General features: G+C 41.5%; 1 protein-coding gene across 1 annotated transcript in view; it reads left to right on the top strand.

The window, feature by feature from the left end:
- The window catches only part of LOC119743514 (leucine-rich repeat-containing protein 9-like), a 94,077-nt gene extending 78,743 nt beyond the window's left edge, over positions 1–15,334 (top strand). The window contains exons 6-8 of the mRNA XM_038219953.1: positions 761–831; positions 12,124–12,306; positions 14,529–15,334. Coding sequence (XP_038075881.1) covers positions 761–831; positions 12,124–12,306; positions 14,529–14,708 — 434 coding nt within the window. The 3' untranslated portion in view covers positions 14,709–15,334. The remainder of the gene's footprint in view (positions 1–760; positions 832–12,123; positions 12,307–14,528) is intronic.
- Positions 15,335–15,612: the final 278 nt, after the last annotated feature.

The raw sequence follows: 15,612 nt of genomic DNA, 5'->3' as shown, positions 1-15,612 counted from the left end.
TTCATAATAAAAGGTAAGAATACGAACAAAAATACCGGGTATGAAGCATTTTTTTAAATGACAAGGATACCTTAAATCTGTCACTTAAATCTGTCTGTTAAAAGGTCATTAGCTGCTCAGTACGTACAACACAGCATATAGAATTCCAAATGTATCCCATTCTATGCCGTATAGGCTTTGCACTTCTCGCTCAACAAGATGGCGTGTAATGTGTAACAGCAGTTTAGGTTTGTTACGTTATTTTGTAAGAACTGTTCATAAATTGTTGGCCAGTTTCATTTGTTGGGAGCTTGCAATGTTTATAGCAAAAATTGAGAGACCAAGATCTTGCTTTGATTATCAAAACTCAAAGGTCTTCTCAAGTGTCACACTTTTGGACCCATTAGTGTGGAATTGTTCATCATGTATTAGGGTTCATATGTGTGGTTAGATGTGTTCCTCTATGTAATGGATGATCATTGAAGTTTATCTTAAATTATCCACAAGCATCACCTTTGTGTTTGTCTCACAAACATTTTCCCAAAATAAAGCCAACAACTGACTAAATATGCAGATATGGATGGGATTTGAAGATGAAAGGATCAATTCAATGAGGAACTAGAACAATACCTGAAGCTGTAAATGTCGGGCAGTGGAAGCTAAATATTTGACATTTAGCAGATGTTTTCATGCATTAGGGTAGCTTCACTTTTATTCATTTAGCCAACAAATAGAATCTTCAATGAGTGTCTAATAAAATAAAATTGTATTAAATTTTCAGGACATTGTTTGGATGTGAACAGAAACCTGGAAGCATTAAACCTGTCTGGAAATAACATCTCTTCCTTCAGAGTAAGTTTTAATGAAATACATGTATACTTTATCTGTTCTAATCAGTGTTATTTTCACCCTACGCCCCTCTCCTATAATGAGTTTGAACCCAGTACCAGTGCAAAGACACTTATTATGCTGGTCATTCTCACTTCCATGTTTAGGCACTTGAAGGTGTTTTGTACCAGTCCAGTCTTTATTCCAGGTTCTTGTGGTCTTTTCTCATGCTGCTAATAGGAAGGATGGTATCACTTAGGGTCAAGTATTGTCACATGCTTAAAGCTACAATCCATCATTTGCAGCTATCAAAAAAGTGACTGACGTAATTATTGTTGAAAAACATACTTGGTTGAAAGATAGCAAGGAGTCTAAAACTTCCTGTGAAATTATTCTTTCTGGTATCCTGTCATTTTGTAAGAAATCAACGAAAGAAGGCCTTTCCAACGATGCGTCTTCCGTCAGTTTTTATGCCCTGCGGCGAAGCCGAAGGGGCATACTGTTTCCGCCTTGTCCTTCCGTGGGTGGGTGGGTGTGTGTGTGTGTTGGGGGGGGGGGGGTTGGGTGTGGGTGTTCCTGCATGGCATTACGCCTGAGGACAGACAACAAAAGGAGCACAAAGGGGCCATTGATCCTCGAAGGAAGGTGCCTATTGTCCTTGAACGCAGGTTTGTGTGCTTAGTCTATGGGAGAGTGTTATATTACAGGGACAAAGGAAAACACAAAGCCAATCCTCGGAAGCATAGCAAAAAACGACTGTGTGTGTGTGTGTGTGTCTGGACAAATCTTGTCAGCGCAATAACTTGAGAAATACTTTACATATGAACTTCAAATTTGGTTTGTGTATTGTTCCTGGTAATCCTAAGAAGCCTATTGCATTTGGGGCCGAAAGGTCAAGGGTCAAGGTCACAGTGGCTGAAACAATAGAAATGTTGTCAGCGGGATAACTTGAGAAATACTTTACATGTGAACTTCAAATTTGGTTTGTGGAATGTCCTTGGCAATCCTAAGAAGCCTTTTGCATTTGGGGCCAAAAGGTCAAGGGTCAAGGTCACAGTGGCTAAAACAAAAGAAATTTTGTCAGCGCGATAACTTGAGATATACTTTACATATGAACTTTAAATTTAGTTTGTGGATTGTCCTTGGCAATCCTAAGAAGCCTATTGCATTTGGGGCCAAGGGTCAAGGTCACAGTGGCTAAAACATAAGAAATTTTGTCAGCGCGATAACTTGAGAAATACTTTACATGTGAACTTCAAATTTGGTTTGAGGATCATTCTTGGTAATCCAAAAGGCCTATCGCATTGGAAAGGTCAAGGGTCAAGGTCACAGTGGCTAAAACAATAGAAATCTTGTATTTATTCTATGATCATAGGGATTAGGGATTAATTCATATAAAACCTACAGAAGACACTAATGCTGTCAATGAACGTTCCATGTGACCAAGGTACATGTAAGTTGATGTTAAAAGAGTGGTGTTATGTCATGGGAACTGTCACACGATTGCGGGGCATTTGTGTTTGTAAACACACCTGACTTGTTTTTTTATACAGTGAAGCGCACGCAAGCGTTGACATGACGCACATGCGCACACTCTATAATTCGTCGGATCAGTGCGCGACACCGCATAGCTGCATTCAGCTCATTACGAACCTGTCTCGGATGCTGAATTCAGGCCCAATTCAAAACATGGTTTAGCAACTTTTGATTTGAAATCAAGATCCTAGAATTTTTTTTTCGAAAAATACAGCTGAAGCTGAGCTGAAACTTCATCAGGTTTGTTTATCACCCTTCTTTAGATTTTGAGAACGTTTGTTGCTTCAAACAAACAAAATGCACAAAGTCTACTTCACTCTACTTACCTGTAGAGCAATACTACTCTACTACACAGAAGTGTGGTTGGGGTCTACGAACGAATACTTACCTGTAGAGCAATACTACTTATTCATATTCCCCCTACCGGCAGGTATTTTCCGCTAAGAGTTGTATTCAATAGCGCCCTCTGGCGCCCTACCCATAATACCCCGCGGCATGCGTGCCTCGTGAGCGTCCTCTTTTCTCTTAGTGGCAGGTCGGGTAGGACGTGCGTTAAATAGTTCGCTGTTTTCCTCGTTATTTACTACCCTTTTTTGCGCTTAAGAGAAGTTCATCAGTTTGTAGAGTTTTCATCATCTTCTTGGTTCTATTTATTTCATAAATATGAAGCGTTTGGGGAGGGCCGATCTGTCACAAACCGGGGGGAATTCCTCTCTCACGGGACGGATCGAGTTCTCGGGGGACTCTGCCGTTAACGCTACGACGTTACCGCGGCAGCAGTCTCTCGTCCAGCACCCTCGGCCACAGCCAGCTGGGGGCATTGGCAGTTCCGCTGATCAGTTAAGGGGACCTCGGTCACCTTCTCCGGTCAACTCAGGCGGAACACCCAAACTAAGGGCACACTCCGGCAAGGTTCCTCCAAAACATATCTCCTGTGCCGGAGCAAAGCCTAAGAAGGGCCGTCAGGGCAAGCGTGGGCTCTAGTCACCCGTGTCCTCCCGACACAGTGCCAAACACCACTGGTTGTCGGGATGGGCTATTACACGGGCTACCGGTCCGTCCAGCTCTCACTCAGCCCCCGTGGGCCCACGGGGCCTGAGGTACTGGCGGCCGGGTACGATGCGGAGCCGGTCACCCGGCCCGGGGGGATCCCGGACCGACGGCCCCCGTTCTATCTCGCTCTGAGAGACCACTCTCGTCATCGGGTTTTGTCCGTTGCTCGGGGGTCCCGGTGCCCCAGGTGTCTTCTGACTTGTAGTCAGACACACCCTGGGGCCGTTCTTCAAAGAGGAAGAGCAAGAAGAAGAAAGCTGATCGCCGATCACGCCGTTCTTCTTCATATTCTGACGGTTCCTCTGACCGGTCCCACCGGGGCAAACGCTCCTGACGTGAGGACTTGATCTCGAGGTCTGTTTCCTGCAGGCATTTCAGTCGATTTTACCTACACTATCGGCTATGTCTGCAGGACGCCAGGCGGGCCCTAATGAGTGGCCCCCTGGAGTGGTGAGCCACGCCCCACAACCCTCGGTTGTTGGTCTCGCCTTACAGTCTCCAGCCACCAGTCACGGTTGGGTGACCAGTGAATGAAGGGACATACCGCACACAGTTAGTCGTGCTCCTGGAGTCCTTTTCTGCAGTGAATGCTTCATAGTCGTCATTCATTGATCACGATTGCGTGGCCCAAGCACAACGAGGCGCATGTACATGTACGACAATGAAGAAACACATGTTCATACATGTACATGTTCATGTATACCACACATGATTGCGCACTATACATTTTTCATTTTCATGTACATGGTACATGTGTGCATTACTTGTGTATGTACTCTGTCCATTGTCTCCGAGGGAATTGTTCAACACCTGACTGTGGCCGTGTGCAACTCGTCCCTCCAGATATGTTTTACGGTTCTTCATCAGATGGCAGCTGCCATCACAATGAAGCGACTGGGTGGGCATGTTGTGGACCACATTCGAAAGATTGTGCCTGTATTCAAACTGCCTGCTGCTCTTCAAGCAATAATGTGATCATTACAGTTTTCCGTTAGCGAAATTCGGTACTTTTTTGTCACATCTTCCCTCGATGCAGCTAAGCACAAGCTACCAGCAGTAGAGGGACCCCATTATTCAAGCGGCTCTTTGTAAATAATACTCGCAGAAGCTTGAATACACTTTGCAGTAGAATTAAAGTGGGCTCGGCGATACGCGGTCAGCCTCCCTCTTTATTCTTATGAAGTACATAAGGTTTAATGTTTTAATCTTGACTCGACAGTCTTAAGCGGACGTATTGACCGCTATTTTCACTGTCAATTTCACGGTCTGCACTCAGTACTCTATAATTTTACACGAGTGCAGATCCTAGCAATCTTGGCCCGCCAGGGCAACATGCTTGATGAACTGTTTCTCCCGTCAAAGGGGCATCCGCCAAAGATTCGAGTCCCACCTTTTAAGTTTTTAATGGACAAAGATCTTTTCTTTTGCGGTGGATATTGATGTTTACATCCATATTGGTTGATGTCGACTACATGTACTCGGATGGTCAATCTCAGATAGCCATCAACCCCACAGTCAGGCCAGCGCAGGTGAAGAACAAACAGTTGTTTGTTTTCTCAACTGCATACCTCTGGAAGTTTGCCCAGATGTTTTTGTGTGGCCGTGCTAGCAACATTTTCTGTACGCCATGCCACATAGGATAAGGCCTTCACTGGTAACAACGATTTCGATTCGGCTTCAGTTGTTTTGATGACTTCCATAAGTGACCTACCTGACTCATGACAACCTCCACCCATCTGTCTCGTAGGAGTACGTTAGAGAGACTTTGAGGCTGACATCAATACCATCGGGCCAGCACAGTGTTGCGCCCGTCTTGTATTTCCCTTGGGAAGATGTTGATGAGATTTAGTCGACTGTCTAACACATCAGCATGGGGAACGAGCCATGGCCTGAAGGGTACACAATTGCAACTCATTTTCAGGCCAGAGCACTGAGAACTTCGCGGTTTTCAAACCAAGATTCTCGCTGCAACTTCATGGTGGCTCCATCCAGCCTTTTTTCCGCCTCTGCTCAGATAGTAAAGGCGATATGACTGCGACGTGGAAACAAAGATTGGTGGCATTCACCTATTTGTTTGTATCGGCCCAGTCCTCACTGCATTCAGTGCAGGCCATGACCTGACTTGTGCAGCACCTCCTGTGGTTTGACGTTGCCAACCTCACAAGGGTGGGCCTCTCACAGATTGCAGCCTTCATTAACTGTCATGACGGACATGTTACCCTGCCAGTTAACTGCCCACCACACGCATCTAGTGGCGGATTGGTGAGGCCCTGTGTGAGCATCATTCAAATTCCATTAACATACTTGAGATGCTGGCAGTCTCGGAGAAACTGCGATGTTACTTCTATATTCGGTGTTGTGCCAGATGATCCTGGTTCGATGTGACTTTGACACGGTTGTAGTTTACATCGACGACCAGGTGGGCAGGCAGCCTGCACAACTGTGTACACTCACTTGAGAAATACCCCATTGGGGTTTTCCTCATAGCTTCTTGCTTTCAACGGTCCTCCTCCCAAGCAAGGACAACTAACCACATGTCAATCTGACTTGTTTCATGAACTAGTCACAGATTTCCAGGCTAATGCCTGAGGGTTCCTGACCCCTGCACATGGCACACGAATACGATGGTGATGAAGACGGACAGGCTACTTGTATACACCTTCCTGTCATCTTCCTCTTGTTCCTCGGGTACTGAATCAACTGGAGCAGAAGGACGACAAGGTCCTCTTCTTAACTCCATGTTGGCCCCATTGATTGGTTTTCCAGGGCTATAACCATTCCCTTGGTTCACCAGTTGGAGGTACAGATGTTCTTCCGTGCAGAACAATATTCTGTTCCAGCACAGCTTGGGTTTCCTTCACCCAACTCCGCAGGAATTTCTCCTGATGTACTGGATGTAATGCTCTCCAGTTCACATTAGACCTTTCTCAAACAAGCTACGGCTTTTACAGCCTGCACTTGAGGGACTTCTAACATGACAGTAGATTACTTAATGTTAGTCAGTTGAACCTCCATGTCAGTTAACTTTTAATAAGGGGATACTAGTCTAGGTGCTAGTCTATGCATAAGTAGTATTGCTCTACAGGTAAGCAGAGTGAAGTAGACTCCCCCCCCCCCCCTCCACAGAAGTGTGGTTGGGGTCTACGAACGAATACTTACCTGTAGAGCATCCCTCCCCCCCCACCCCACTCTTCTCGATGCCTTGGGTACTTTTTGTATTCCGACTTACATTGTAGCGCTCGAGAAAAAAGGACGCTCACGAGGCACGCATGCCGCGGGGTATTATGGGTAGGGTGCCAGAGGGCGCTATTGTATATAACTCTTAGCGGAAAATACCTGCCGGTAGGGGGAATATGAATAAGTAGTATTGCTCTACAGGTAAGTATTTGTTCGTAGACCCCAACCACACTTCTGTGGGGGGGGGGGGGGGATTACAAATGATGTACATGTACTATACCTTTAAGTGCCAAAATTCCTTACAAAATTAGAGGGATTATTAAAGAATATGCAGTCGACTCTCTTTAGTATGAAATCCGCGGCACCCGGTCAAAATGTTCGTTATATCTGAATTTCGTATTATCTGATGCAATGGTTTCCAGCCCATTGTTCACTTTTGTGTAAGCCCTATGAACGTGCACGATGTTTACATGCGTAATTAAAGCGAAATAGAACGTGTCAGGTGTGTAGAACTATCAAACAAAATAATTATTTAAAAAGGGTTTGTGAAATTATGTAAAATGTATGGTACATATATTCTTATTGTGATATGTAAATAAAAAAAATACACGAAAATGAAATAAAGTTATGAAAACCTCGAGGGTTGAAGACGGAGTCAACGTATCGACTGCCGGCGGAAATGAGACGACCGAATCAACCTGAGCATAATACGGTCGTTTCACAATAGTGCGCCTCCAAGAGTTTGCAACGTGTTGGCCAATTACAATGCGCAAAATCGGTCGACCCAATGCGTGTTTGGAAAAGGTCGACTGATTTCGCGCATTGTGATTGGCCAATGCGTTGCAAACTCTTGGAGGCGCACTATTGTGATTCGCCCATTTTGTTCAACATAAGTAAACTCTTCTGCACAAATAGTGTCGTGGAGATAGACATTCCTAATTTATTTTTTATACAATGTACCTACATGTAGTTCGTCTTTCAATGTTTAATGTTAGTAGTCTTTTCAGCAAAAATTAAGTCTGAGAGACCTTCAGACCTTGGTTCATTTCTACATCATGTAATTTTCATGTGCTGATCCAAAATGCAAACTTGTTTGCTTACTTGTACCAGCTGATGAGAAAGCACCCTCATGAGACAGCTTCCTGAGTAATGATGTCACAATGGTTCATCATGATTGGACCTTAATGTCTGACAACATTTTCGTCACAGAAGCAACATGAGCTTATTGGCTTGCACCATATTGTACCCACAATCCTGTGCGTATGGTCTGCATAATGCTGTGACAAGACGATTGGTTTCTTGATTTACAGAACAGGAAGGGCTGATATATTCTTTCAGTGCATGTTGTGGAGGCAATGTTTGGATAATGAAATAACAAGATTTTGCAAGAATAATTTCTGTGGTAAGGGCTCAAATTATTGTAAGGATAAGTATGGTAGTTCATGTTTCTAAGTTTTGATTCGGTTTAATCGGATTACAAACATGAACGTAACTTTTAGACCTTTTTAATATGGCGTGGAAATCATTTGGATGTAATAAAGTATTGATCTTGTGTGTTTTCTTTCTTTATATTTATTTACCAATATGCCAATCCAATTTTTTTTTAACTGAAAAAAAAGGCCATTTGGATTTGTTGGGTTGGCTTTATAATTCCTTGAAAGCTGCGTTGGACAAACTTTTCCTGGCAGCAGGTGCACGTGCAGTACAGTGCAATTGAAAGTTAACCCTGAAAGGGGGAAAAATTTTCACACTTTTTCCCCTCTCAAGAACTGAATATTCATTACACAAAATGTGAAATGTGTAAAGTTTTCCCCTTAGTGTGAAAATTTTTCACACTTTTTTCACCCAAGTGGGAAAAATTTTCGCACCTTTTTCACACAAGTGCGAAAAATTTGCACACCTTTTTCACTCAAGTGGGAAACATTTTCACACCTTTTTCACACAAGTGGGAAAACTTTTCACACCTTTTTCACACAAGTGGGAAATTTTTTTCACACCTTTTTCACAGTGGGAAACATTTTCACACCTTTTTCACATGGGGAAAAATTTTCACACCATTTTCACACAAGTGGGAAACATTATTCACACCTTTGAAAACTGAAATTACATGTGCATGGATATGTTCTCATGGTCCTCAAAATGCGTATCTCCCAGTATGGAAAAAAGCGGATCATCAATCTAAAACAGAAATATGTTCTTTCGTTTGCTGAAATTCGAAGGAGATTGCTAGAGGAAGACGGCATAAAAATTTCAAGGCAATCTATTTCTAGGTTTTGGCAAAAATATGAGGCAACTGGCCAATTCAAGTCTGGCTATGGTGGCGGTTGGAAACCAGCATTGAACGCAGAACAGCTAAATTATCTTGATTCCGAAATTGTTATTTTCCTTAATATGACGTGAAAGATACCAAAAGTTGTAAATCTGATGAAGAAACACTTATTTAGGAGGGGAAAAAATACAAGACTTTTTCTGTCTTTGTACAGCAGGGCTGCGGTGGCGTCCTGTTTCCCGAACTTGAAAGTCGCACCGTCGTACATTTTTATCTGTTGACGACTTATAATGGTGTTTAAACTTTAAGTTTCAAAACTAGTGTCCAAACGCTGGCACTTAGCTGCCGTTTCAGCCATTTCTTCTTCGTGCTGTTTTTTTAACTCTCTTGTGGGACGGCATGATGATGTATCGATATTACATGTACATGTATATCACTGACTGTTTGATGGTAAACGATATCTGAATTTGAAATCTGGGCACTGTAGTGGGAACACTGCAGTGGAAAAAATTTTCACGACACGTGTATGATTAAACAGGGCTCGAATTTCATGAAAAAAAAAGCACTAGACAGCAGGTCTAGTAACCGAAAAATCTTACTGGACCTGAACTATTTTTACAAGACCTGTGTCATAAATAAGTAAAAAAAAACAACAACATTTTGCACTACATGTATGTGACAGGAAGACAACAAAATACTACATGTATTTACGAGTCGCCCGTTTTGTGTGTGCACTTGGCTAGTTCACTGGAAAATTAGTCTAATTCTCTTGCAGGGGCACAGCAGTCCTTCATGTAAAGAAAATCCAGGAGAGCTATAAATGCTTGTTTTTTCAAATCTTTGAGGAGAGCAAATGGATTAAAATCCATGGATAAACGACGGTAAACATTGTTTTTGTTTTGTTTTGAATATAAGGATTTATTCAAGGGGCTACAATTATTATTAGTTTTTGCATAATATGCTCAAGTGGCTTAACTTCTTTCGTTTTTGTAACTGTAAGACAGGGTAAAATTTATATTAAAAAAAATATCTAAATGGAGATTAATACAAGGTTTGAATTCTGCTACGCTTTCATTTTTCAATACAGTTGTCAGTTGGTTCATCAATTAATTAATCTTGGAAAATGGAGTTAATAAACGGCACATTAACGTGATAAAGCAACTGAATACTTGTTTTCAGATCCGTTAAAATTATATGAAAATGTTCAGCCTGAACTATTTCCATTGCACTACGAAAGCTATACAAAATTGGCCTCAAAAATGACAAAAACTTGCCTTAAGTGTTAACGAAAATATCTGCCGTCGATAATCTTAAAAATAATGGAAAATGCAGGTCAATTATACCATGTGCACAATGCTAGCTACAGCGAGAAACTGGCTAACAATGTCTGAACTTCGCTTGGTACGAACGTGCGATGATGCACTGTGTGTTGTGGACCGGCAGTGGGCCGGCATTGAGCCTCGTTTATTGGTATGTGATTTCGGTGAAACTCGCTGCATCGTTTCACTTCATATACCAGTAGTATTTCCTCGAAATAAATTCACGAACACGGGAAATACATACACAGACAAGAGAGATCAACTTCTGTGAGTATAAGCTTGCAAAGATCGTCTTTCTCCATCGATGTTTTCTTGGCATTTTCACTATGTCTTTTCCGCACCGTCCGGCCTGCATGCAACTGTACTGCAGTGTACATGCACGTACCGCGCCAACTATTGCATTGACTGGTTACCGCATTTCCATCTTGCCAGTGCGCAGCGCAGCGGGAACCAGTCACTGCTGCAATAGCACGTACAGGCCCACGTGTTTTCATACATCAAGCAGCTCTTTATGTACGTTCTGTATACGTGCAACCATGTTGCAACATACCACGAGGTAGGTACCGGCAGCTACATGTACTTTCATCACAGCGATTTCGCAACGTTTTTGCGTCCCCTTTCGCACGATTTTCGCACATTTTTCGCACATTGATTTTGTACTAACCAATTTTTCCCTCGGCGTTCACAATTTTTTTCGGACCGCGTTCGCAAAATATTCGCACCGTTTTTGCAAAACGTCCGCATTCACAAATTTTTCGCACCGCGTTCGCGCCGTTTTCGCACATTCGCACATTTTCACTGCGAATTCGCAAGGGGTAAAAGTCACGCTCAAAATGCGAAATCATACTGCGCATGTGAATGCGAATTTTTTCCCCAAATATTCCCATTCCATCTCGCAGTGTTAGGTTTCAATTGCACTGTACTGTAGATCTCGTTGTCCATGTCAGCTTGGGTGCAGATCGGATGTCATGTACTCGGTGATTGTTCACGGCTTGTGGTTTCTTCTATTGCCACGTTTCGGCACGTTTTCACAGGCCTTTGTTGGTAACCACTGCGCGTGATTAGTGAACACACAGTATCAGCAAGATTAAACAACCAACTTAAACCCATTGTTGACAGTAATAATGTTGCTTTCAGATTAGGTCTGAAAGAAAAACAAAAAAGCCGGACGGAAAGCTTTTGTAGTTTTAATTGTTTTGTTTTTTCGTAATAAATGAGTCCCTAACAATGCTTGTTTACCCAACGGGGTCGCCAAAACCGTTCGTTGTAACAGGAATATCGTAGTGTCCGTTTTCGTCTTAAGCAATTTTTTTCCCCATAGACATGTGCACAATTTTGCTGGGACCGAAGATGTGTGTTTGTTATAACCCCAATTTCGTCCTTACCGTTTTTGCTATAACGGGAAACTACTGTTTATGTAGCTCCTATTTTACTGTGCTGGTCTTACTTTTTTATTCATTCACTGAAATATTTTATTTCCAACCTTGCAGCCCAACCACCATGATACATCCTCTTTTCTCTCAGTTGGCTGTGGTGTTTTTCTAAGCTCTTGTTTTTGCTCTCATTCATAGCTATATGCTAGTTCGCGTTGTCCACCTTCCTTTGAGTTATAAATCTTTGATTGATTTGGGGATGGATCAGTGACTGTTTTTTGAGTTTTAGAAATACATGTTTAACCCAATTTATCAATACTCATAAATACCTGCGACAGTTTACCCATTCCTATTGGCTGAGAGCCCTCGACAAGTCCACTTTTCCCTCATGATTGTGTATTTCCATGTGTTTATCAACTGTTTATTACTGTTTATTACATATTAAAAGGTCCACTTCATGGTGCAAACAGCCCTCCCCTTCCACCAGACTGGCAACGGCCCTAACATTTCTCCACTTTTGTGATGTCAAGTTAGAATATTTTTGACTGCACTTTATTTCTGATTGACAGTTTTCTTTTTCTTCCTCAAGGAACTCACTCACCTGATAAGACTCCCAAAGTTGAAACATCTGGGTTTAAAAGATCCATTGTATGCTCCAAACCCTGTGTGCTACCTCTGTAACTATTCAACACATGTTTTGTATCATCTGCCTTTCATTGAGAGGTTGGACTCATACGATGTTTCTGATAAGAGTCTGAGAGAGATGGCAGAGGTAAGATAATCTTTTTTTTCCTTTTTTTTTCATTTCAAAGGTGCTTTAACTTGAAAATTCGAATGAACATCATTTACTTGTAAGCCCTGTTTCCAGACTGTGTGCATATTGGCCCTAGAGAGGACAAGAGGAAACACATGGGTCTTTTTCACTCAACTTATCTGTAGAGCAATCTACTTATGCATGTTTCCTAAACCGGCAGGTATTTTCCGCTAAGAGTTTTATACAATAGCGCCCTCTGGCACCCTACCCATTATACCCCGCGGCATACGTGCCTCGTGAGCATCCTTTTTTCTCTTAGCGACAGGTCAAGTATGACGTGTGTTAAATAACTCTTGCTTTTCATCGTCAATGCACTACCCTTTTATTTGCCTAACCCTTACAGAAATTCTGGCAAGCTTGTCTGCAAGCTTGCTCATGTCAAGCTTGCGGACAAGCTTGCGGACAAGCTTGCGGACAAGCTTGCGGACAAGCTTGCGGACAAGCTTGCGGACAAGCTTGCGGACAAGCTTGCGGACAAGCTTGCGGACAAGCTTGCGGACAAGCTTGCGGACAAGCTTGCCGACAAGCTTGCGGACAAGCTTGCGGACAAGCTTGCGGACAAGCTTGCGGACAAGCTTGCGGACAAGCTTGCGGACAAGCTTGCGGACAAGCTTGCGGACAAGCCTGCGGACAAGCCTGCGGACAAGCCTGCGGACAAGCTTGCGGACAAGTTTGCAACAAGCTTATTGCAAGCTTGTCTGCAAGCTTGGGGCAAGCTTGCCTGCTAGCTCACACAGGTTTTTAGCTTGCAGGCAAGCGTTCAGGCAAAGCTTGCAGGTAATCTGGCAGGCTACAAAATTCTGAACTGACATTTACTGTTCCTTTTTTACCATGTACATGCATGAAATGTCAGGGCATTAAGTCATTTCCACATAAGTTAAAACTCAAATTTATTAGATTAAACAAAAATAAATTCCAGTCGGAATCAATAAGGTATATGTACCTTGCAGCAACTTGATGTATTTAAAACTATTTTTGAACTGCAAAATATCAAAATGGTTTATACTGTTCAAGACAATTTTGAGGTTAATCTTTTTTAACATATTTTTTTCTAGAAGATGTCTTGTTAGAAGATTCCAGGCAACTTGTGGTTGACTTTCTATTGATGATGAAGCACGCCATTAATTGATACTATTTTTCAGAGCTTAATTGGGCAGGAATCTTGTTTGCACTGTTGACTTTGTATCAATTGATTATGAAGTCTTGGGACAAATTGTAAATTAATCATTTTGTAAACAACAAATTTCTACGAACAAAAATTGAAGTCAAAGAATGTTGAATCAGCCAGTGATCCTTAATTGGGAAACAAATTGTCCATAAACAGTTGTCCATAAACAAAAAGTGACTCTATGATTGCTGTTTGTTTTTGGTAATATCACAACAGGCATCAACATCTTTCCATTGTCACTATGCATCCAAAAATTATGAAATCCAAACCCATCCTAAAGTAAACTAAGGCTATAACCATTTGTTTTCACCACTCGAAGCATTCAATATTTGTATAATGCCAAAGTGCTGGGAACATATAAATGTGTACAAATGCCGTGGGCAAAATGGAAAAAAATCTTAATGAAAACAAAGGCTGTTTTGGCAAATGTGCTGAAACAGCCAAATATGAAGAGAAAAAAACGAAGAAATAACATGAGACATGTAAATAAAGTACTTTGAAAAGTACATCCAAGTTTTGTTGTTGCCTTATTAGTGTTAAGGGAGAAGAAAGTCTCATTGTATTGGGGTACATAGTAATGGGTTCAAATACATGGTCTTCAAAAGTGGAAATGGTATGAGAACAACTATTTACAGAAGAAATGTATTTTATGGAATTGATAAAAAAAGGTCCAATAGTACGGGGTAAATACTAGCTGGTCCAAATATTCTTTTTAAAAAGTAGGGCATAAAATATTCTATTAAAACGACTAGATGTAATACTAAAAGATCAGAAGTTCAATCATACCAAGTCACACCAAGAGAAGAAATAATTCAATATTACTAAACATTGGCAGATTTTTTTTGTTTTTGGTAGGAAAAGAACAATTGAAATACAAACTATATATTTTGTTTGAGGTGAAACTGAAAAGTAGCACGGGGAATGAAGCTTTAAAAGTTGTGTATTCTAACATTAGAGCGTGTTTGTTTTTATGCTTGTTAACAATATATCTTTAACATTTTCCACCTGTTAGGCCACTGTTGTGAAGAAGAAGATGTACTACAACATGCGTGTCAAAACATTTCAGCGTGTATTAGCAGACATGACTGATTGCATCACTCGAAAGAAGCGGCTGCTTACACATGATACCAGAGACAGACTGAGAACTTTAAGCTTCAACATTAAAGAGGTACGTGTACTTTCCTTAAAATGAACAATTCCAAACAAACAATAATACCAAACAAGTCACAAAATGCTGGTTTGGAGCTGGTGCTGAGACTGCAATAGTTGCATTGTTATGATAAGAGACTTTTTAGCCTTAAAGCTTTTGTGATCAGAAGGGATTTTTTTACACAAAAGTGTCCATATACGTGTACATGTGCATTTTTTTCCTGCTTGTTCATCAGGCTGTTCGGGCATCCATTTGTTTTACAGGTAATGCCTTTGTTGTTTAATATTTTAGTACAGTTTCTTTAAGGCTGAAGGGTTATCCAAGAAAAGGGTTATCCAAAAGTAAACTTGAATATTTTGATGGCCAAAAGGTCACAATTGAAAGTGATTACCATGAGAAATACAAAGTAACTTGGTCTCTCATGATGGTGACCTAGACTGCTTCTCAAACCCAGGCTTTGTCTACTAAACTGCATGCCAGATGCTGGACACAGAGACAGAATCAGGGATTTGAGAAATGGCTTGAAATGTTTGATTGGTGAACGGATTGAATTTTGTATTTACCACTGATGCCTAAAATTGTTTGACATTTAGACATGTCATGTCAAAAGCTGTTATATAATCAGCATCACCCGGGGGTAGGAGTTCTTTGGGTGTAAATTTATAACAAGTTGGTGAAAGATAAGAACGATTAAAGTTAATTAATTTGCAATGAGTATGCGATGAAAAGAAGATAAGTGAATGACGGATAAAGGTTAACTAAAATATTATGAATAAAGCTCACAACAATAATTAAACCGTTTTGGTAGTTGTTTGGATAGTTGTACTTAAGATGGCGGCTGGTCAGCAGACCCCATACTGGGCTCTGACATTTTTCTCAGTTTGTGCTGCTTCTAGCCTGCTTTGCAGTGTACATCGCACACCATATGAAGGAGTTTGTCCTGCTG

Source organism: Patiria miniata, unplaced genomic scaffold (genome assembly GCF_015706575.1).
Source record: "Patiria miniata isolate m_02_andy unplaced genomic scaffold, ASM1570657v1 HiC_scaffold_11, whole genome shotgun sequence".
Taxonomy (NCBI): Eukaryota; Metazoa; Echinodermata; class Asteroidea; order Valvatida; family Asterinidae; genus Patiria; species Patiria miniata.
The sequence above is the reverse complement of the archived record's forward strand: the minus strand, read 5'-3'. Positions and strand labels throughout refer to the sequence as shown.